Source organism: Solanum dulcamara, chromosome 1, assembly GCF_947179165.1.
Source record: "Solanum dulcamara chromosome 1, daSolDulc1.2, whole genome shotgun sequence".
Lineage (NCBI taxonomy): Eukaryota > Viridiplantae > Streptophyta > Magnoliopsida > Solanales > Solanaceae > Solanum > Solanum dulcamara.
In genome coordinates, this window is record NC_077237.1 from 42,864,479 (window position 1) to 42,887,791 (window position 23,313).

The 23,313-nt window shown below is 37.2% G+C and overlaps 1 protein-coding gene across 3 annotated transcripts; it reads right to left on the reverse strand.

Moving 5' to 3' along the window:
- Positions 1-19,149: 19,149 nt before the first annotated feature.
- On the reverse strand, positions 19,150-22,965 carry LOC129871317 (protein IQ-DOMAIN 3-like). 3 transcript variants are annotated; one of them, XM_055947098.1, is made up of 7 exons: positions 22,647-22,961; positions 22,340-22,369; positions 22,034-22,115; positions 21,634-21,951; positions 21,007-21,237; positions 20,636-20,758; positions 19,150-20,063 (listed from the first exon to the last, which is right to left on the reverse strand). In XM_055947098.1, exons 3-7 carry the CDS (start codon positions 22,103-22,105, stop codon positions 19,428-19,430), a joined length of 1,380 nt encoding a protein of 459 aa, XP_055803073.1. In that variant the 5' UTR covers positions 22,106-22,115; positions 22,340-22,369; positions 22,647-22,961; the 3' UTR covers positions 19,150-19,427. The 3 variants fall into 3 exon arrangements, with proteins under 3 accessions (XP_055803073.1, XP_055803577.1, XP_055802541.1); XM_055947602.1 differs by lacking the exon at positions 22,340-22,369 and having other exon boundaries at positions 20,636-20,755; positions 22,647-22,965; XM_055946566.1 differs by lacking the exon at positions 22,340-22,369.
- Positions 22,966-23,313: the final 348 nt, after the last annotated feature.

Sequence of the window (23,313 nt, forward strand, 5' to 3'; positions counted from 1 at the left end):
GCAGGAATGAAAACATGATTAAATATGTCTATAAGTGCTGCTGGTTGCAGCCACGTTGTGCTCCTTTCCTTAAGGTTGTGATTTTATAAAATAAAGATTGAAAACCATATTTTAATGCCATAGTTTTGAGTGGGCTGTTTGGAGCTTGTATTGAGTAGTATTGAAGTAATTTAATTATATATGGCTGTTCGTTGTTATTGTTGGTGTGACTGTACTACTCGGGGGTTACTTAGAAGTTCGGATAGGGCAAGTTATAGGGGAGGTGCTGCCTGATTTCTGTTAACTTCTTAACTAGTCGATATACTAGTCGAGAAGCGGGAATGAGGAAGTGATTCCTATAGATGATTGGTTGTAGATTTAGAAGCTGGAAAGTCAAAGCTTATTCATAATAGTGTTACTTCCATGTTAAATAGGTTAAAGTAGTAACGAAGCAAGCTTGGGTGCGGTTGATCGAGAAAAGGTATGTAAAGCTATCCTTCTTTTCTCTTGGCATGTCTTAGCCGTAAGTGGTTTATATATAAAATGTGGTGATAATTCCATTCATAAAGCTTCAAGTATGATTCATAACTCTTACCTACTTCTTGAAGTTAGAACTCCTACAACAATTGAGTTATTGCCTCGCAAGTCTTCTATGTGAATATATGAAGGGAAGTAGTAAGTACGTAAAGCCTATCCCTTATTTTCTTTTGGCATGTCTTAGTTATAAGTGAAATGTGATATGAGCTTTGAGGGTAACCCCATTCATAATTCATAAGCTCCGAGCATGACTCGTGACTCTTATTCTCTTATGAATGTTAAAACTCTTAGAGTAGTTAAGCTACTACCCTCGAGTCTTCTATATATTGAATAGTAATGGGATGTATAAGCTCCTATACCTAAAGACTCTATGATGAAAGATGTCTCTGATTCTATACACTCTTTAGGATTTCCGGGTCTATGATTCCTGAGGCTCTATTTGATATAGTCCATAGTAACATTCAAGGGGATTTGAGATGATTATTATCCCGATCTTCTTCAAGTGATGGTTCACTTGATTACTTCATTGAGTCTTAGATAATGATTTAAACTATGTGTGGTTACTCACTACTCTGCTTGTGTATATTATAACACATCTTTTACCGAGTCCCAGGCCGGATATTTTATTATGCTTAGTTTCACTACATTATTCACCGAGTCCTTCACTAGAGGGCCAAGCATGATATAGATGTATATGGATTGAGTTGTACGTTCCTCAATATTATTTTACTATATGGATTGGGTCGTACGTTCCTAGGCATTATTTTGCAAATAAGGATCAGGTCGTACGTTTCTCGGCATTATTATATATATATAGGGATCGGGGCGTACGTTTCTTGGCATATATGTATATGATGGTGTGATAATGGCGTCGAGCCCCAAGTTGGATGGGCCAGGTATATGACAGATTCACCGAGTCTATAATGGGCTGGATATGATAGATGACATGAGCATGCATGATTTTACTTCATAAAGCACAGGTACAACGATTTCTTGAGCATCATACTTATTTCCTGAACCTTTGTTTCAGATGTGATCCCATTTATGATATGTTATACTTTATATACTCAGTACATATGTCGTACTGACCCCCCTCTCATTGGGGGACTGCATTTCATGTCCGTAGGTACAGATACTCATTTGGGAGATCCGCCAGCTTAGGACTCTCCACTCAGCTATATTGGAGTGCTTCATTATGCTGGAGCCCAAATTTTTGGTACTTAACTTTGATATATATATTTATTTATACAGGGGTACGACGGGGGCCTTGTCCCACCATATAACATGTTGATACTCTTAGAGGTCTATCGACATATGTATGTGGGTTGTTTATAAGTTTTTTTTAGTTGTGCATATACGATGTGGTGTAAATATTGTTATGTTATGAAGCCTTATCGGCTTACGTGCCTTTTTATGATATGATACAAATGAATGAGGCTACATGTATATGAAAATATTATGACCCATTAGGGTCTTTATGTATTGTATCACATGTTCATAGTTCGACTAGCCTACAGCTTATTTATGTGTACACGAGGGTCTAGGTTGGACCTCAGTCATGGCCTATAGGGTTGGAACGTGACAAAATTGGTATCAGTGTAGTTCATCCTTGAAGTGTCTATGGACCATATCTAGTAGATTTTTGTTTATCAGTGTGTTGTGCACCATATCTATAGATAGGAGGCTACAAGACATTTATGATGTTACCTTTATTTTATATCTAAGATCGTGTGATAGAGCTGAGTCATAGGAAATGAAGTTCCTTATACTAACCTTTGATTACAGCTAAAGAACGACATTGACAGAAGGAATTGACTGATGATATTGAATGCTCCACAATACACAGGGTAAGTAACGATGTGAAAGAGGCATAGTAGATCAGGTGAAAATATTGAAATATGATTGAAAGGTAAGTTAAAAATTTAAAGGAAAAATAGACAGGAAAGTGTCACAGGTGCAGTTCGAGTTGGACTTATGAGGTAAGTCCATCATTTTATACTATTGTTGATATTGGGCGCCCTATGTGGCTGTGATATGATATAATATGATATGAATATATATGTTGGCCCTGTGAGGCATTGTTGGCATTTTCTGCGTGCAGGTTTGAGATAGTAAGAAATACAGAGGAAACTCTGCCCAAATTTTCCCAGGAAAAAAAGAGAGAGAATGAGATAGAAGTTCATAATATGTCTTAGAAGTTGATAATGATAGGGTGAACTTATTATGTTGAACTAAAGCTGAACGAGGTACCCTCCATGTTGTCAGTGAGGGGCACTACTTTTACTTGAGAGTTTTATTGCGGAAGAAACCTCTTGTTGGAGGGAAAAGTGTCCAGCAATGGAGTTTCACTTTTGTTGAAAAGTACAAAGCCCTCAACCCCTAGTTGTGAACTAGATAATTTGTTCACGACTCAAGAATGAACCTAGAGGGAGACCATGTGAGTCAAGCACTAAAAAGTATTGTGGTGCTTATTGGATTCTAGTTCCCTTCGGGTGGTGGTTGGAGAATGATTCATGGCAACATTTTATTAGTTCTTCACCCATTAATTGGAGATGGAATGTGTGGAAGGAAAATATAAACTGGTGTCTATTCAGGATCATGTATTTCATATGCTATTGGTGAAATGCTATGATAATTCGAAAGGGCTTGTGATACTAAGAGATGATTTAAAAAATATTGGCAAATCTTGATAAGGGTATTGACTGAATTGATAAGTAGGGATAACAACTTGTGAAATATGAAGGATGATATTGACTAAGAAGGGTGAACCTAAGTAGGGATAACAACTTGTGAAATATGAAGGATAATGCCCTTATGGTTGAATTAAATGGGTGCTTTCTAACAGAGTTTGGAAATTCCTATTTTATTTTAAGGTTAATATTTGAATGCTTCTCAGTTAATTAATCTTTTTTATGAATATTTAAGCCAACACGACACCTTACCATCTTTTCTTTCAAAAGAGAGGAAAGGTGAAAGGTTTAGAAGTATTATACCAAGGGATTGAATGCGAACAGGATATAATGTGAATATAACGAGGATCATTATGGAAATAAGGAAAGCCTTGTGAAAAAGTGGCCAAAGATATGACATGATCCATGTGACTAGAATATAAAGGTAGGTGTGAAACGGAAAAATGAGCTATGGAACAAATAAGGAAGACTTATCAAGTTCTGTAAGGAAAGTTTCGAATAAAGGTTGTATGATGATGGAAATGATAGCTAGTACAAGGAAATAAAGAGTAACATGAAATTCCTCATGCACAATAAAAAATAGACATAAACTGGAGAAATGAAAGGACTACTAAAAGAAGCACTCAAGATAGACGTGATTAATTAAATATGAGTATCGGACAAAAAGGGAGATAGATAGCTACGAATTGAAGGTGTAGTATGATGAAAAAGTGAGAAGACAAGACTGCTATTAAAATAAAGTTGATATGATTCTGAGTAAGATTAGAACATAGCATCGGGTACACGACAAGGATGAAAGCTCATGAGGAATAAAGAAGCATTGTGTATATGTAACTCCACCGTGGAAAATAGTAAGATCCTTCGAGGATAGGGGATGTAGATTTTCAAAACAACTGATGCATTGAGAATTTATTAGAGGAACAAGTAGTATCCATTGGGATAAGGCTAGTGTAATGACAAAGCTTGAAATATGGGTCATCAGAGTATAAGTGCTCCCGAATGGAGAATTTGAAATGATTATAAGCACTAGCTGATTACTGATTGGGATGAATGGAATGTGGCTTTGAATACATTGCTACATTAAGGATATTACTCGAGTACCAATGTTCAGACTAGATTTGGTACTGTATATCAAGGATTCTAAGGACCTCATGATTATGTTAAGGTTGTACATGAGTAATCTAAGGTATGGATGATACAAATGAAGATATGGATATGGTGTAGTATACCAAATAGGTTGGAAAAGAATCATATGCATTTGAAAATTAGAAATAGGGTATAAGGTAAAATATAAACAAACAATGGCATGAGTACACCCTAAAGGGGGGAAGTGGATAAGAAAAATACAAGCGTGAGATGAAATCAACCGATATTACAACATGTTAATGTGAATACTTAAACTTTGAGTGAGACCCCATGCGTGAATGAGTCAGCAAGATCTAAAAGCCGGCAACAGGAGGATAGAAGCCAAGATGATATTTGAGACAGTGCTAAGAATTATTGGTAAGGACTTCGAGTAGTATGACATCAAATGATGGGTGCATACAAAAAGGGATGAATATGACAAAAGAATAATAATGAGTAACTTAAAGGTATTGTAAAGAATAGCAAGGTTATACTTGACTAAAGGTTAAGATGTTGGCAATGGAGTTGTTGGCTATTGATATTGCGATATGCAAGTAGCAAAAGAGAAAGGATAAGAAATCTCTCCTATGGTAGAATATGAAAAGACTTAAGGGTAAGTAAGGGAAGCGAAACAAGTGTGACGAAATAGACTGCAAGTGCATATTAGTACAATGAAATATGTAGAGCAGAATAAGCCAAGAGAAGGAAAGGCTATGATTAGAATTGAACACACTTTGTACAAATTATACAAGAATAGTTATGCAACCTAAGAATATTGGTACGCTAAGGGTGAAATCAAGCGATTACTTGATAAAAATAATAAGAAGTCAGTAATAGCAATGTGATTGCCATATTTCAGATACATTCAAGAAAAGTATAAGATGGTTTGCTGCAAAACCATTGAGATATAATTAGTATTGAGGGCAAAAGTCATAGTTGAGCCCTACTAAAGGAGGTATGAAAAAGATATAGGATCTGCATAAAAACTAGTATGGCGACGCTAAGGCATCTTTTGGGCTTATTAAGAACCTACACATATTCGTGTAAAGATTGCAATATGATGTGGGCTACGAGAACTAGAAAGAAAATCTGAGTAAAGGCACAGTAGAATATGCCTAGAGTATTACAAGTTGGGGTAAGAGAAATTGTGAAATAGCTTAATCAAGATCGAGCGTTAGAAGCCTAGTGGACTATTACAGGAGATGGGAATCCTGACTTGGAAATGGAAAGCAATTAATATAAATTTTATTACAGGCTTACCTCACACTCTATGGCAGTATGATTTCATATGGGTTATGGTAAATAGGCTAACAGGATCAGCCCATTTTCTTTCAGCTAGGAATACATATTCAACTAAGGACTATGCGAGATTATATATCAAGGAAATAGTAAGCCTTCATGGAGTTCCCACATCTATTATCTCAGACAGAGGAGCCCAAACTACAACTAACTTCTAGAGATCATTCCAGAAAAGATTGGGGACATAGGTAAATCTTAGCACAACATTCCACCCTCAGACTGACGGGCAAGCTAAATGTACTATTCAGACGCTAGAAGATATATTGCGGGCCTGCATTATTGACTTCAAAGATAGCTGGGAAGATCATTAGCCACCTATTGAGCTTGCCTATAATAATGGTTATCATTCCAGCATCCAGATGGCACTATATGAGGCTTGGTATGAAAGAAAGTGTAGGTCACCTATTGGTTGGTTTGATGTTGGTGAAACACGAGTAGCAGGCCCAAATATGATCCAACACACTATTGATAAAGTAAATCTCATTCAGGAAAAACTATTAACAGCCTAGAGTCGATAGAAGTCATACACAGATAACCGACGTTGACACTTAGAGTTTAAAGTTGGAGATTGTGAGTTCTTAAAAGCCTCATCGATGAAAGGTGTAATGAAATTCAAAAAGCAAGGGAAACTTGGCCCTTATCAGCTCATTTGAAAGGTAGGCAAGGTTGCTTGTGAGTTGGACCTACCATCTGATTTGGAAGTAGTATATCCAGATTTTCACATGTTAATACTCTATAAATGTATAAGCGACCTTCCAGAATGTTCTCCGTGGATGAGGTCCACATAACAGAGGAGTTATCCTATGAGGAACAACCTATCGACATCTTGGATCAGCGAGTTAGAAGGGTACGAACTAAGGATGTGGCTTCCGTTAAAGTATTGTAGAGAAACAAAAATAGAGAAGAGATGACCTGGGAAACCGAAAAAGAGATAGGGAAGAAATATCCGTACCTGTTTCCTACGTCTATAGGTAATCTAACTCCTAAATTGGTTGTATTGATTAATAAGAGACTATGGATGACAACTGTTATAGAGAATTCCTAAAATCCTTATAAGACCCTATGAGACTAGTTAACATTCGAGGACGAATGTTCTAAAGGGGGAAAAGATGTTATACCCCATACTTTTGGTACATGAGAACATTTATTTAGCTTCTCTAAAGCTATAATGTGATCCATGTCATCCATGACGCTATCAAATAATTCTAAGGAAGGGAGGATGAGGCCGCCCTAAATTTTTTATAAGCTAGTTCTATTTGAGTAGTAATGATTGGAAATAGGTTTGGAAGGATTTGAAAGGAGTTGGAGGCCAAGTCGTGAGTCGTGGTAATCGACCTACTTGCGTAAGCTACCGAATTGGCTATCTTACATAACTAAGCTACTTGAGTATGTGTTGAGCTTAAGTAGCAAGGATTACATAGGTTCTTAAAGTGAGACGAGATTACAAACCCACGGAAGAGGAATAAGAAGGCGATGCACCTACTTGGAACAAGTAGGTGATGCACGTACTTGGACTAAGTAGGTGATTCACCTACTTGGACCAAATAGGTGACACATCTGCTTAGGTGGACCCCACCCCTCCACGTGACAGCCATAGGGTAGGTGCATGAAGTGAGGTGGCGTCCTAGAGGCTAGACACGTGTCACCTTTAGGGGCTGACATGTGTCACCCTCTAAGGAAGGGTATATATGCCTAGTGTGATGACTAAGAAACTCATTGTCATCTTTTACACTTAAGGAAATTTAGACAAAACCTAGGGAGAAAGAAAGAGGGGTGACGGCCATGGCTACATCAAGGTGAGTCCTCCGATTTCATTCCATAAATTAATTATCTAAGGTATTCTTCGATCAAATAAAGGTGTTTAACAATGTAAATAAATTCTTGAGGTAGCAAGGACGTCGATGCGAACCTACAACGTTCAGCAAGTTTCGGAAGCTAAGTTGTTAAGGTATGGCTTGATTCTCTTTTAACATATTTGAGTAAGGGTTTAAGCATGTTTTGGATATATAAATATGGGTTGGAAAAGTGAAAATATGCACGTTACTATTGAAAGGTGTCGAAGATGTGTAGAGGGATGTTTTGAAGTTGTTCTAACGAGTTAAAGTTTGGCTAGTGTTGTCGTTAGTATGGTGTTGTATTTGAAGGTGGTTTATATATGTTGCAGGGCTGAAAATGTGATTAAATATGGGTTTAAGTGCTTCTGGTTGTAGCCACGTTGTGCTCCTTTCCTTAAGGTTGTGATTTTACAAAATAAAGATTGAAAACCGTATTTTAATGCCATAGTTTTGAGTGGGCTATTTGGAGCTTGTATTGAGTAGTATTGAAGTAATTTAATTATATATGGCTGTTGGTTGTTGTTGTTGGTATGGATGTACTACTCGGGGGTTACTTAGAAGTTCGGATAGGGCAAGTTATAGGGGAGGTGCTGCCCGATTTCTGTTAACTTCTTAACTAGTCGATATACTAGTCGAGAAGCGGGAATGAGGAAGTGATTCCTATAGATGATTGGTTGTAGATTTAGAAGCTGGAAAGTCAAAGCTTATTCATAATAGTGTTACTTCCATGTTAAATAGGTTAAAGGAGTAACGAAGCAAGCTTGGGTGCGGTTGATCGAGAAAAGGTATGTAAAGATATCCTTCTTTTCTCTTGGCATGTCTTAGCCGTAAGTGGTTTGTATATAAAATGTGGTGATAATTCCATTAATAAAGCTTCAAGTATGATTCATAACTCTTACCCACTTCTTGAAGTTAGAACTCCTACAACAATTGAGTTATTGCCTCGCAAGTCTTCTATGTGAATATATGAAGGGAAGTAGTAAGTATGTAAAGCCTATCCCTTCTTTTATTTCGGCATGTCTTAGATATAAGTGAAATGTGATATTAGCTTTGAGGGTAACCCCATTCATAATTCATAAGCTCCGAGCATGACTCGTGACTCTTATTCTCTTCTGAATGTTAAAACTCTTAAAGTAGTTGAGCTACTACCCTCGAGTCTTTTATATGTTGAATAGTAATGGGATGTATAAGCTCCTATCCCTAAAGACTCTACGATGACAGATGTGTCTGATTCCATAAACTGTTTAGCATTTCCGGGTCTATGATTCCTAAGCTCCATTTGATATAGTCCATAATGACATTCAAGGGGATTTGAGATGATTATTATCCTGATCTTCTTCAAGTGATGGTTCACTTGATTACTTCATTGAGTCTCTGATAATAATTTAAACTATGCGTGGTTACTCACTACTCTACTCGTGTATATTGTAACACATCTTTCACCGAATCCCAAGCCAGATATGTTATCGTGCTTAGTTTCACTGCATTGTTCACTGAGTCCCTCACTAGAGGGCTGAGCATGATATAGATGTATATGGATTTGGCCATACGTTTCTTGGCATTATTTTACTATATGGATTGGATCGTACGTTTCTCGACATTATTTTGCTAATAAGGATCGGGTCGTACGTTCCTCGACATTATTATATGTATATAGGGATCGGGTCGTATGTTCCTCGGCATATATATATATATGATGATATGATGGTGTGATGATGGCGCCGAGCCCCAAGTTGGGCGGGCCGGGTATATGATAGATTCACCGAGTCCATAATGGGCCGGATATGATATATGACATGAGCATGCATGATTTTACTTCATAAAGCACAGGTACATCGATTTCTTGAGCATCATACTTGTTTCCTGAACCTTTGTTTCAGATGTGATCCCATTTATTATATGTTATACTTTATATACTCAGTACATATGTCGTACTGACCCCCCCTCTTTTTGGGGGACTGCGTTTCATGCCCGCAGGTACAGATACTCATTTGGGAGATCTGCCAGCTTAGGACTCTCCACTCAGCTATGTTGGAGTGCTACATTGTGCCGGGGCCCAGATTTTTGGTACTAAGCTTTGGTGTATATATTTGTTTGTACAGGGGTACGGCGGGGGCCCTGTCCCGTCATATTACATCGTTGATACTCTTAGAGGTCTGTCGACATATGTATGTGGTTGTTTATAAGTTTGTTTCAGCTGTGCCTATATGACGTGGTTTAAATGTTGTTATGTTATGACAGCCTTGTCGTCTTGCGTGCCCTTTAATGATATGACACAAATGAAAGAGGTTACATGTATATGAAAATTTTATGACCCATTGGGGTCCTCATGTATTGTATCACATGGTTCATAGTTCGACTAGCCTACAACTGATTTATATGTACATAGGGGTCCAGGTTGGACCTCAGTCACGGCCTACGGGGTTGGGTCGTGAAAAATACTGCACAAGTAACTAATTAGGAATTATCAAAATAATAACAAGAAATAAGAAAAGGAGACCGGATACATAAGAAAAAGGAGCAGAGTCAAAGAACACACCTGAAACGCAATCCAACAACCTATTAATAGGAAGAATGCATCATAGGAGTCTACTAATGAAGATATAGTACTAACTGGCAACTCTAACCACATAATCGCCTAAGAACTATTCCGACTGAGCCTAGCAGGAAGGACCAACCACAATCCAACTCAAATACCCCATAGACCCACTATCAATAAAACCAAAGGTACCAACTACAAGTACGACAAGAGATAAGAGTAAGTATAATCAGACAATAACCGACCGCACGCCCATGCCCCTAAAAGTTACAAATAATGACAAACATACCCTCATCCCCCATAAAATCAGGGGACCACACCTTACAAGTACACTAGTGATAGGCAATGCTAATGAATGCATGTTTGTAGAAAAACCTAGTGAAATCATCGGTGTCTCCCAGAGATCAACAACAACAAGTGTATAGACCCCACCCGGCCTCTGACCTACCAGGTAGGACCCATACGACTCTCTTATTCAGTTTAGTGGTACACTAGCTAGAGGGTCCTATAGGGGACGCGGGAAGTCTGTATACAGTGTTTGGTCCTAAACGAGGTCTTATATAGACATATAGAATCCCCATAGTGGTACCGCAGAGCGAGCAGCCAAGTCGATATAGAAAGGGCGACGGTGCACTGAATAATCAAGTACAGACTAAGGCATCTACAATGTAGCTAACGTATAAAAGGGCGACACCGCGACGACTATAAATAAAAACTAAGTGCATCCTCGATTCCTCTAAAACTATCAATATAAAAAGAGCACTCATCAATGCCTCGTAGATCTCAAAACTAATATCCAATATCCTAGGTAGTATGACTCCTTTTAAAACATGTTTGAAAGTAGTAAAAGTGTGAGAAATCCCTCTATAAACAGTAGTTAAAAAAAATGAAATACCAGGATCGTACCACAAAATGAGTGAATATGCTCAATCTATGCAAGCATGTCATTACCAGCACCCAAACAAGAAACACAATAAAAACAATAACATCGAGTTAAACCATACTATCAGGGCAAAAAGGGACTAACCTGGGATCCAATCGCTTCTTATGCACATCCTCGAGCCCAATAAAAAGGTAATACATAAAGAGGCATCCTAAGCCTATCACTAAACAAAATCAAACAATCGACACATGGTTCAAAATCAGCTACGGGGAGAAATATCTCTAAGATCGACACCTTATCCCAAAATATACCACCGCAGCTCCGAATGAGCACAGCTAAGACAAACTTATGGTTACAACGAACCCCAGAGGTCTTAGGCACCATCATAAAAGGTATTCTAACAATAGTAAGCCTTACCAAAAGCCACGCCTATCTAAGAGGGAAATAAACACCTGATAAAGCACTTAAGGCTCAAACCTAGCCTAAGGCCATCAATATCAATCCTAAATAGGATAATAATTCTAAGTCAACACCACAACTAAGGCCCACAACCTAATTTAAGAATTTTACGGGACTAATCTAGCCTAAAGCTCACCTGGGAACAAGAAAATGGAATCGGATGAAGTCAATGCTAATCTCGACAAATAATCACCTAAGTCACATGTAAAATATACTACACGATATCTAATAGAGTTCAGTTAAAAGGGGGAGACCGTAGCCTACCTCAAAGCCGAACACGCATGCTTCAAATCCTCCAATTTAAAGTTCCCGACCTACAAAACACCTTCAATTACCTCCATGTAAAATAAATAGTAATCACCATGTCAATACGAACGTTTTGACACCAAATTTATATTTTTCAAAGATGAACCCAAAATCGGATCTACAACAGGATTGTGGGACCCACACTGGAAATCCCAAATTTGACTCCGTGAAAAGGTGCATTTGAGCTTAATGAACTTGTGTTCTAAATAACAACACATTCCAATTCTAAAAAACAAGGAAACCAGCCCATGCATAATTTTACCATTAATGGAGAATTCAAGAAGGAGGGCAGTCCCGTAGGGATGGAAATTACCTCACACGACGCTTGAATGGACAAAACTAATCCTACCACGACATTCCTTGCTGAAAAAGAAGTTAAAACATCACAAAATCGAACTCCAAATTTCATAGCAAATTTTACTCAAAAATGATAAGAACAGCTGATAAATTTGAGATTTGAACTAACACGAAACCTCCCCTCAAGATTCTGAGCTTACCAACAGATTTCTCACAAAAGTCTCTTGAAGTTAGACTCTTAAATTGCCTAATTTGAGCTAGGAATGAGTGATATAAACCCTTTGAATTATGGTAAAAAGCTGAAAACGTGAGGTCTTTTTATCAAAGTGACAGGCCACCACTGGCCTTCGCGAACACGGAGGTCAGCAAATTTTACCATCGCAAAATCGGCCAGAGGTCCGCAAATGCGGAGGGAAAGGATACAAAGCTCCGCGAATGCGGCGACTTACTCCCTTGAACCTTGTGAATGCTACAATGGTCCCACGAACGCGAAGACTAGTTCACCTGGCCTACACAAACGCGGACCTATGCCCGCTAATGTGAAGGTTAAAATACCCCTGCATCAGCAAGGTGTTGCATCAGCTGTTTTGGCAAGTTCAAAATCCTAGATGGGGTGCTTGGAATGTATTCGGAATCCCGTGCACACAAATGAGATATGCACCCCACCAAATTTGACATTCCAGACTCAACAACGCATTCAAAATTTCCATACGAGGTCGTTATAATTTAAAGCGGATCCTACACCCAAATGTCATTTTTAGCCAAATTCTACAACGGGCCTCGAGATTAGATCAGAAGCCTTGGGAAGAGAACGAAGGGTCATTCCAGATCAAACTCAATATTTCAGAACTAATCGCACTATCAGAATATTCATCTGAGCATGTTTTCGAAGAATGTTGACAAAAGTCAATTATAGGCCAAATTTAGAAGGCAAAAGTGTCAAATGGTCCTAAACTCGTACCGATTGTCTCGATACTCATTCCGACCAAGCTACTAGCCTAATTTGACCATTTTAGAGCTAATAGAATCGCCAAAATTTCATTCTAAGGTTGTTTACCTAAAGTTATGATCGAAATCAACTTTTTAAGTTATAAAAGCTCCATAATAGGGAAACGGGCATAAAACCCAAATGAACGACTAAGCGATCGAACTATTAGTGTCAGCAAGTCATAAATGACTTGGGTTTGCTGCAAAAAACCTCTAAACGCTGAAAAAATTAGAGAATGAAGAAAATGACCTCGATGGTCATTACAAAGACATTGGATCATTACCTTATTAATTGTTCATATAAGACCACGTTCGCATAGTTTATGTTGCATTTATATTGCCGTTGCTACTAACATTGTTATTGTAAATTTTGTGATAAACCATTCACACCAAATTCAGATCAGGTCATCCGCCTTTCAAAGAGACGTTGGGTTGTCACATCCCTTCAAGTGACATATCAAGTTTAAATTGGATCATCCGCCTTTCAAAGAGACATTGGGTTGTCAATCCCTTCAAATGACATATCAAGTTTAAATTGGATCGTCTACCTTTCAAAGAGTTGGGTTTTCACATCCCTTCAAGTGACATATCAAGTTTAAATTGGATTGTCTGCCTTTCAAAGAGATGTTGGGTTGTCACATCCCTTCAAGTGATATATCAAGTTTAAATTAGCTCGTCCGCCTTTCAAAGAGATGTTAGGTTGTCACATCCCTTCAAGTGACATATCAAGTTTAAATTGTGTCATCCGCCTTTCAAAGAGACATGGAGTTTTCATATCCCTTCAAGTGATATTTCAAGTTCACATTAGGTCATCCGCCTTTCAAGGGACACATTGGGTTGTCACATCCCTTCAAGTAAAATTTCAAAGTTCAAATTGGATCGTCCACCTTTTAAGGGACACATTGGGTTGTATCCCTTAAGTGACATTTCAAAGTTTAAATTAAATCGTCTACCTTTCAAGGGACATATTGGGTTGTCACATCCCTTTAAGTGACATTTCAAATTTAAATTGGATCGTCCTCCTTTCAAGGGACACATTGGGTTGTCACATCCTTTCAAATGACATTTCAAATTTAAATTGGGTCGTCCACCTTTCAACGGACATATTGGGTTGTTACATATCTTCAAGTTTAAATTGGGTCGTCCGCCTTTCAAGGGACACATTGGGTTGTCACATCTCTTCAAGTGACATATCAAGTTCAAATTGGGTTGTCATATCCCTTCAAGTGACATTTCAAATTTAAATTGGGTCGTCCACCATTCAAGGGAGACATTGGGTTGTCACATCCTTTCAAGTGACATTTCAAGTTCAAATTGGGTCGTTCGCCTTTCAAAGGACATGTTGGGTTATCACATCCCTTCAAGTTACATTTCGAAGTCAAATTAGGTCGTCCACCTTTTAAGGGACACATTGGGTTGTCACATCCCTTTAAGTGACATTTCAAGTTCAAATTAGGTCGTCCGCATTTCAAGGGACACATTGAGTTGTCACATCCCTTCAAGTGACCATATCAAGTTCACATTGGGTTGTCACATCCCTTAAAGTGACATTTCAAGTTCAAATTGGATCATCCATCTTTCAAGGAACACGTTGCGACGTCATCTCCCTAAAAAGTGACATATTGGGATGTCACCTCCCTAAAAAGTGACACATTGGGACTTCATCTCCCTGTAAAGAGACAAGTTGGGATGTCATCTCCCTCTAAGTGACATGTTATATTTAAGTTGGGTTGTTTGCCTTTGAAGAGACAAGTTAAGCCGTCACGTCATTCAAAGTGACATGTTATGTGGATCGTCTTTCTTTCAAAGGTACACAACTTTTCACTAGGCACTTTTGGAAGTAACATCGAATATATTTGAATGTTTTCATTCTTCAATCGGTCCTTGCCATTTTGTTGTTTATTTTCTGCCACATTAACGGACATAGAATATTTTACAAGCACTCTACTAATGTGTCATATCATTCTATTCAAAGTTTATCAAATCAAAATTGGGTTTGTCAACAATTTCTTTCATCAATCCTAGACGAACAAAGGGACAAATTGTTGACACCCAATTTTGGCTTACCGTGCTCAAAATTAACTACTTTGGTCTTTCGAATACAAGACTCAATTATTCACTCATATTTCATATTTTATTTCTCAAAATGAGAAAACATATTCCTTTATTCTAGGCACTAGGAAAAGTAAGTTTTGATTATTTTCTTATCTTACTTTGTACATATTTGCACGGAAGAAAAAAAATAGAGATATTTACATTTTTTTTTTCTTTACAGGCTCTTCTCTCTTTCCCTATTTTCAAACACTCTCTCACTCTCTCTTATTCTTCCTCAAGAAAAAAGACGCCCATTTTTTTTACCTATATTCCAACAATCAAAGATTAAACCCAGGAGAAACAATCTTCCTTCACATTTCTCCATTCAAGCACTATTTTGACTTTAATTCTCCACTCTCTCCCTCACCCTCACTATAAATTACCCCTAAACCACACAGCTCTCTCAACCTTTTGCCATGTCCGGCCGGCTCCATGTTGGAACAACACCAAACACACCACCCATATTCTTTCTTCTCCAATCTCCCTCATACTGGAGAAACCACCGAAGATCCCACTGCTTTCGTTCCATTTTCTGGCCAGATCCGGAGGGAATACTCCATCTCCAGCAAATTCCGGTAATCCATATTTCATCATCGTTTTATTCTTGTTTTCGGACTAGCTGCAATATTTTTGGGCCGTTCTTGTACAAGTATTTTTGTGTTCTCTCTATCTCTATTTTTATTTGATTCTTTGAATGAGCTCCAGCAAATTCCGTTCTTCAATCTCCATTATTTTTTTTGTTCTGTTTTACTCACATGTTGTTGATTTGCTAATAAGTTTGTTTTTGGGTTAATTTTTAATAATTATTGTAGATTTCCATTGGCTTTTGTTATTGCTCTAGTCATAGTGGACTTTATCTTCATTTAGGTGCCTTTAGTGGTTAACTTTAAATTAATTTTGGCAAAATAAATAAATAAATATTGATTCCAGTGTCTTGAAACTATTTATTATTTGTCTTATCTTCATTGCTTTTGTTTATATTTTACCGCGTTCTTATTATTTAGATATTTCTAGGACGTTTTAGATTATATATTATTCTTAATTATTTTTGGATACTAATATTTTTCTTTTTATGTTTTGTGTTGGATTTATTAGTGGTACAGTTACTTTATTGCAAATGTTAAAATTCTGCAGCAACTTTAATTGAGTTTTGTAATGATGTGATGTTATTTTTTTATTTATTTATTATTATTACTATTATTACTATTATTCATTCTTTTAAATGTTGATGTTGCCATGGAATTTTCCCCTTGGAGTTTGTTCGTATGATTTTTGTTCTGTGATTTTATTCTGTCATTTTTGTTACTTCGTTGTTATTGTTACTAGTGTTAACCGAATAATTAATTAGCCAATGAAAAAAAAAATATCTGTTGTATTTTTGAGACCTCCCATTTTAAAAGACAAAAATTTTAGTTTAAGTTATATATATTAAAATCTTATTGTTTATTCTTACTGGCTCTTTGTCAAGGTGGAAATCTTTATATCTGGACTGATTTTATGGTCATTTAAGGTTATTTTCATGGCTACTCCATTTTACTGTTTCATTTATATTTTATGTATTTTCGGTGACTTCTTGATGTCTTTCAGGAGCTCCTCTTTACTTGTTGAAGTATATTTATTAATTTTTATTTGTTGTTGGCTTAATTTATGATTGTATAGAGATAACATCACTTTGTCTACTTATTGAGCTTGCGTTCTAAAATAGGACACAACTTGATGCTAGAAACAGCCCAAACGTCAACATGCAATAATTCTTCAATTTAAAGAGCCATGGCAACCCTTTGGCGGCAGAAATTATCTCAAATCGACGTCACATGCACTTCCCCGAACACTTTAATGCATAGCCATGTCAAAACTCGACCAAATTAAATTATCTCAATCGGAGCTCTAGAATTTGAGATATTGAATTTTGAAGTTGGAGAAATAAGCTGAAAACGGGCTGAAAGAATATAAAAATCTCAACGATGACCGCTGAAGTGGTCAAGTGGCAGCAAAAGCGTCCCAGCTTCAAGAGGCGCCTACTGCAAAAACGACGTCCAGGTTGCAAACGCGGCTAGCCGACCGCTAATGCAGCCCCCACTCCTTCAAGGCCTATCGCTAAAGCGCCCCTTAGGCTGCTAAAACGGCTATCGCAAAATCCATCAAGGGCCGCTTAAGCGGTTGTACTAGCACCAACACTAGTTAAACTTTGGTTTAATACTCCGAACTCATCCGGAGTCCCGTAAACACAAACAATATATGAAATCTGATTGAAAATGACATTCTGAACTCAATGGAATCGACAAAACAACCATTGGAGATCATTTACTAAAAAAATTGACTAAAGTTAACACTTTAAGTGTCATAAAGAAAGCTACCGAGTGTCCAAAATAAAAAAGAAGACCTTGAGATCTGAACCAAAGGTCCTACTAGATTAAATTCAACATTCTGGAGCTAATGAAACCATTATAATTATATTATGAGGTTATTTGCCTGAATTTTTGACTAAAGTCAACCGTTTAAACTCTAAAAGCTTTGAAACAGAAAAACTTGCTTAAAAATCAAACGAACGATCAGGTGATCGAACCGTTAGTCTCAGCAAGTCATAAATAACTTAAGGTGACTAAGAAAAACTCTAAATATTAGAAAGATGTACATATCTCATATATATATATAGCTTAAGAGCCTAATGAGAAACGCCTCTTATGTAGAATAATAAGCGAAATTGTATGTGACAGCATTTTTTTTTAAAAAATAATTACTTTTACCTTTTTTCCCTCCAGATCTCAAACCCCAAGGCCCATCCCCTTTCTTCATCTCTGTTCTGTGTCTTCTTCTTCTCAAACTTCACCAAGAACATATCAAAGTTTTCTTAATTTATGCATTGGAAAATATTGTTTATCTTAGTAATTTCTTTCTTTTTTTTGCTCTATTTCTTCTTCTTCATTATCTATATGTTTTCTCCCCTTCTCCCAATCCATTGCCTTTGTCTTCTTCTTTCTTCTAGTATTATGTATTTTCTTCCTTTTTTTTAATGAGAAGTCTAGTTGCTGAGGAAAGAGTATTTCTCTTCCTTGAAATATTCATCTCCATTGTAGTTGCAAAAGAGGTTAATTATAAATTTACAAATTAATTATATCTGTAATTTTGAATAATTATTTATTACACCGTTAGTGGATAACTGGATATAGAGAAAACTATGGATATAAGTATGAAGTGCAAAAGAAGGTATGAACAGAAAAAATGAAAATACTGTATATTTTGTATTAGTGTTGAATGATAGATAAAAAAATAATAATTTGATTTTCCAGGTAGAAGAAGAAATCTTAAGTGTACAAAACTAGCAAAAACTAGTTTTTTCAAAATACGTATGGTGGTGGAGGGGGGTGGAAGGTGATAGAGAGAGAGTGAGGAAGAAGGAGAAAAAAGAAATTCATAAAAAACTTCTGAAAGGCGCTCAAAATTTGTGTTGTTGCTCGGATGGTAAGCACTAAGGCGGAGCCACCTTGTCATTAGAGGGGGGTTTATTTGAACCCACTTGGACAGAAAATTATATTATTTATATATGGTTAAAATAATTTTTTTTATGTATATATAGTAGATATCGAACTCACTTCGACTAATTCATGTGTTACTTCTTCAGATTTTGAACTTTCTTAGTCAAAATCCTGACTCCGCCACTGATAAGCATCCCTCATTTTCAACCCGAAGATTGTGAGTTTGCGTCACCAAAGGAGCCAAAAGGTGGGAGTTCATAGGGAGGGCTAAAAAAACGTGTACTATGCTGCGAAAAGTGTTGAAATGACATGACAAAGGCCTACTACAGATGTTTAAAATGAACAAGGCCTACTAAAGGAGTTTAAGTAAAAGTTGATGTCAACTTTAAGGAGTTGTTGATGAATTCCGCCAAATTTTAAATCAACTGAAGTGATATGACAAATCAAATCAACAGAAGTGGCATGACAAATAAGTTTCATACTTTAACAGCAAGACATAGATGACTCAGAAATCAGAATTACAACGTATACAGTAATACTAGAATGGCTGGAGATTATCAATATCGAAAATGTTCATATTGCACTCAGGAAAAGAGGGGGGGAAAACACAAAGGAAGAGCACACCCAAGAACACCATCACTATAAAGCAAATGAGACTACTTTTGATCAATAGCACACAAACTTTGAATGTAGTTATGCATAAGGTTAGAAACATGTTGATGAGCAGATGACAAAAGACTCAAATACAATGCCACAATCCTCCGATTTCTCCTTCGTCCCTCTGCAGTTACAGCTCACCATTATTCAATATGCACACCCATGAGAATAGTTTTAGAAATGACAAGTCAAATAAACGGTCTAACTTCTTCATTTTCCTGCTATCTCAAGTGCTCCTTTCGGCACTAGGATGCTTTAGGTACTTTATATCTCTACCTTCGGTGGACCAGAGTGTCTCCTTGGTACACCACCAGGGGATGCTGAGAATGACAATCTCTTCTTTGTAGAACCAACACTTCCCTTCTCTGGTGTCCCTGTCTTTTCGAAACCCAAAGGACTTGGTAAGCGGGACCTGGCTCGTGCTGATTCTGTTGCTGCCATGTAACTTGGAACAGATGGGGAACTTGCCAGGCTTTCATCATCTCTAATAGATGAACCAGCAATACTATGCCTCCTGCAGCGTTCTGACTGTACACTCTTCATGCTTCTAGAGTCGTCATCCACATTACTTACCCTGGGGCTTGCTGGCCTTATTCTTCCGGTCTTTGATCTTGGTGTTGATGGTGATTGGTGGCTAGGAGGGCAGCTTTGCTTATGAGCGGTTGGAGAGGGCCTATTATCAAGGTGGAAATCACAATGAGTGATAGCAGCCACACCAGTGTGATGGCTTGCTGGGCTTTCTGCAGCGACTTCGTCACTGTTAGGTTCTTTATCTATTGCACATTTATCTTCCCATGGCCGTGCCGCCATCCATCTTTCCAACCAGCTCCAGCCCCAGTGGGGGTTATTTGGGTCCATGAATGTTTGATTTGTAGATTTTGAAGGATTCCTCCGTGTTGGCTGTTGTAAAAGTATATGATTCCATATTACATTATTTAATATCATGTAACAAGGGATTAAATATCAAAGAACTCTACTAATCTTTAGTATAAGTAACTGGGTACATTCTAGATTCTTTTCAGCAAGGGAAGTGCCAGAAATTTCTGTCCTTAAACACACTATTTATAGAGGAAAAAGAAGAAAATATTGCAGGGAAACGAGGAAATCAATAAACACAAATATCGTTTGGAATTCCTTGAAGTGAAAAGGAATCCTATTGTTGACTAGTTTCGGAGGTTTTCTTTATACATAAAAGATCAAATGAATCAAAGTTTCATCCAAAAAAGTCCGAAACATGTGTATCTTACAGATTTGACATGTCAGGAAAAGTTAGAATTACCACCTCAGTAAGCAAGAACTAAAAGTACTAGAACAAACTTCGATTTCCAAACAACTTGTCTGTTTTACTATTGCAGCTAATTTTGTAGTTCCAGACAAAGCTTTGGTCTTAACATAAAGCTTATGGAAAAAGTACGTAGCATTTCAGCATTCAGTTTGTTGATAGAGAGCAAAGGACTTAAAAAAGAATGTACCTGATGTGTGTATGCATAAGCCAAAGCCCTTTCCCTTCTCGTGGCAGCTTCCTGCTTCATCTGAAGGTTTGCATCAACTTGTTCCTTGGACCGTATACTGTCATTCCAATCATCTCCAGACTGCTGCAAAATCCAAAAAGTTCAGCCAAAAGGCACAAACCATGACCAAAGAGTACATATTTGTTTGCAGGGAAACCAAGATAAAAAACCACCTCTAAGTGGAAGAAAATAAATAAAACAAGGGGATAACCCAAAACAGATTTCAAATTTAGAAGCAGATGATGATGAAACATGATGTCAAACTCAAGGATATTGTCAGAAACAAATGACATGAACACAAACCATCGAGTGTATATATAATAGGTACTTACAGAAGATGCTTTCATCTTCTCCTGCTCTTTCTCATGCTTCTGTTGGAGCTGTCTCTGGAGTGTCTGATTCTCCTCTGACATCCTAATTCTTCTGGCACGAACCTGAGATTGAACACGAGCTAGAGTCTGCATGCACCTTAAGGTGGATGTGGCTTGTCTCTTGACAGATTGCCCTTGAATCATTGTCTTCAACCTCACTAATCCTCTCAAGGCCTTCAATGCTCTCCTAGCCTGTATAAAATAGGAATATCAGGAACTGTTTGCAGTATTTATTCAGGGAGAATGATGAATGAAGTGATATATAATTAACATACTAGAGAAACCAGCATATGATTCTTCAGTACACTAATTACCAGGGACCTAGAAATCACAAATTTCGCGGAGTCTACTAAATTATGACAACTCTATACTCATAATTTTGCAATTTTGGGGGTTCCCCTTCAGAGATGACTCTATACTGAGCATTTTTCGCCATATTTAGACTACTCTAAAACTAATGACCAAGTAAAACATAATTCAACCTCCTGGTAAGTCTATAGACAAGACAAAGAAAAGGAAAAAAAAAGAAGTCCAAATGTGTGATCATATTATGCAAGCTTAAATTACAGCAGATGTTAGATATCCTACCAAGTATCCTCGAAAAGCTGTTTGAATTCTTATAGCTGCAATCTCTTCCTTTGATTTACCCGAGTTACAGGCTGCAGCTGTGAGGCGAACGACCTCAGCAGCAGCTTGAGCAGCAGCAACTGCTGCTTCTGCAGCAACAGCAGTGGCAATAGCTACTGAATAGGCGTGCTTATTCTGCTCATTCTCAGCTTCCATCAATTTCATCTGCTCTACAGGAGGAGTAGGGGGTGCAGGAGTCACTAATGCAGTTTCTGCATTTGAAGAATCCAATTCGTCGCTCTGTTGCTTTCCCGACCATTTTTCAGATTTGTGTCTTTTCTGATGAAAACAGCATTCTACAGTTAAGAAACTAAAGAATGTGACATACATAAAATGGCATGGAATTGAATTCATTCACTACCTTGTCTTTCTTTTTGTTACCCGAACCAAGGGCCTTTTTAACTGCTGAAAACCAGTTTCCTTTCTTCCCCATTTCAAAGCATCTACCAGAAAATAAAGATAAACATTTCACTATCAAAACAAAAACTAAGGCATGACAACGAAGAGATCTAAAGTCTCTGTTGGTGTTCAACCTAAAACACACTATTATATTAGATCATCAATTAATTTCGCCTCACAACTTAACAAATTACCAGAGATATAAATAGTTGCAAAATTTAAAAATTAATCGTAGAAACTCCCAAATGTCAAATGCCAAAAATCTTACCAAAAATGTGTAGCAGACTTCAGTAGCAATCTATGAAAGAGGAAATGACTAAAATCAGCAGTTAAGATAATTATTTTCTCCAAAAACGATTCAAGAAAAATGAAAATCAACAACATTCCTAATTAATTAACATAAATATTATGCATGACCCATATGCTAAAAATGCAAGATCATCATTAAAACCAAAAGATTAAAACAAAATCGACAATTTATTCCAGGTATATCTCATCGTGAATCATGATCACAAAACAAACACAATGAGACGTAAAACAAAAAATAAAGACAGCTTGGTTTATATGTCATGTACCTAAAACTGAATCTTGATAAATATCAGAACAAAGTTTTTCTTCTTTCCCTGGTAATTAATCAATCCCCAAGTCCCCACCAGAAAATTAACAAAGGCAACAAATCAAGAAAAAAAAAACAATATGTATAGCAAAACAAGAAACTTGGGAGCACGCCTTCAAGAAAATGACTCAAAGATAATTAAAAAAAAATTATAGAGGGGGGACCTGGACAAGGAAAAGTTCAAAGGTTGAGGAAGTTGATGAGGACAAGAATAACGGAAAGGGTTACTTTCGGTATTTAGACTTAATTATTTTTTTGGAGGAATAAATGGTGTAGCAGACCGCAGAGGATGTGTTTGGTGGGGGACCCAAAGACAGGCTTTGAAGTTAGGGCACACAACGTGGATATATGTACTTTTTTTTTTATTACTTCTGAAACTGAGAGTCACAATTTTAATTTTAATTTTTTTAATAACTGCAGACAACCAACCAACCAACTTGCCTTGTCTTTTAGTTGTTTATGGCTTTTTGCAAATCCTAACAGCCAAATCAATTAATTGATTGACTAGTTACTTAATTGACGAGAATTAATTTAGAACGTTTTCGTTTTGACGAAAAGGGATGTTTTTAGTATTTTCATTCTTATCCACAAATGATCGGTGTATCATTTTTTTGGTAAACAAAACA

Coding starts and splice junctions, on each gene's coding strand:
- LOC129871317 (XM_055946566.1), bottom strand. CDS start 22,105: ATGGGGAAGAAAGGAAACTGGTTTTCAGCAGTTAAAAAGGCCCTTGGT. Junction 21,238..21,633: donor CAGCTTTTCGAGGATACTTG/GTAGGATATCTA, acceptor TATTTTATACAG/GCTAGGAGAGCATTGAAGGC. Junction 20,064..20,635: donor CTTATGCATACACACATCAG/GTACATTCTTTT, acceptor CTTTTACAACAG/CCAACACGGAGGAATCCTTC.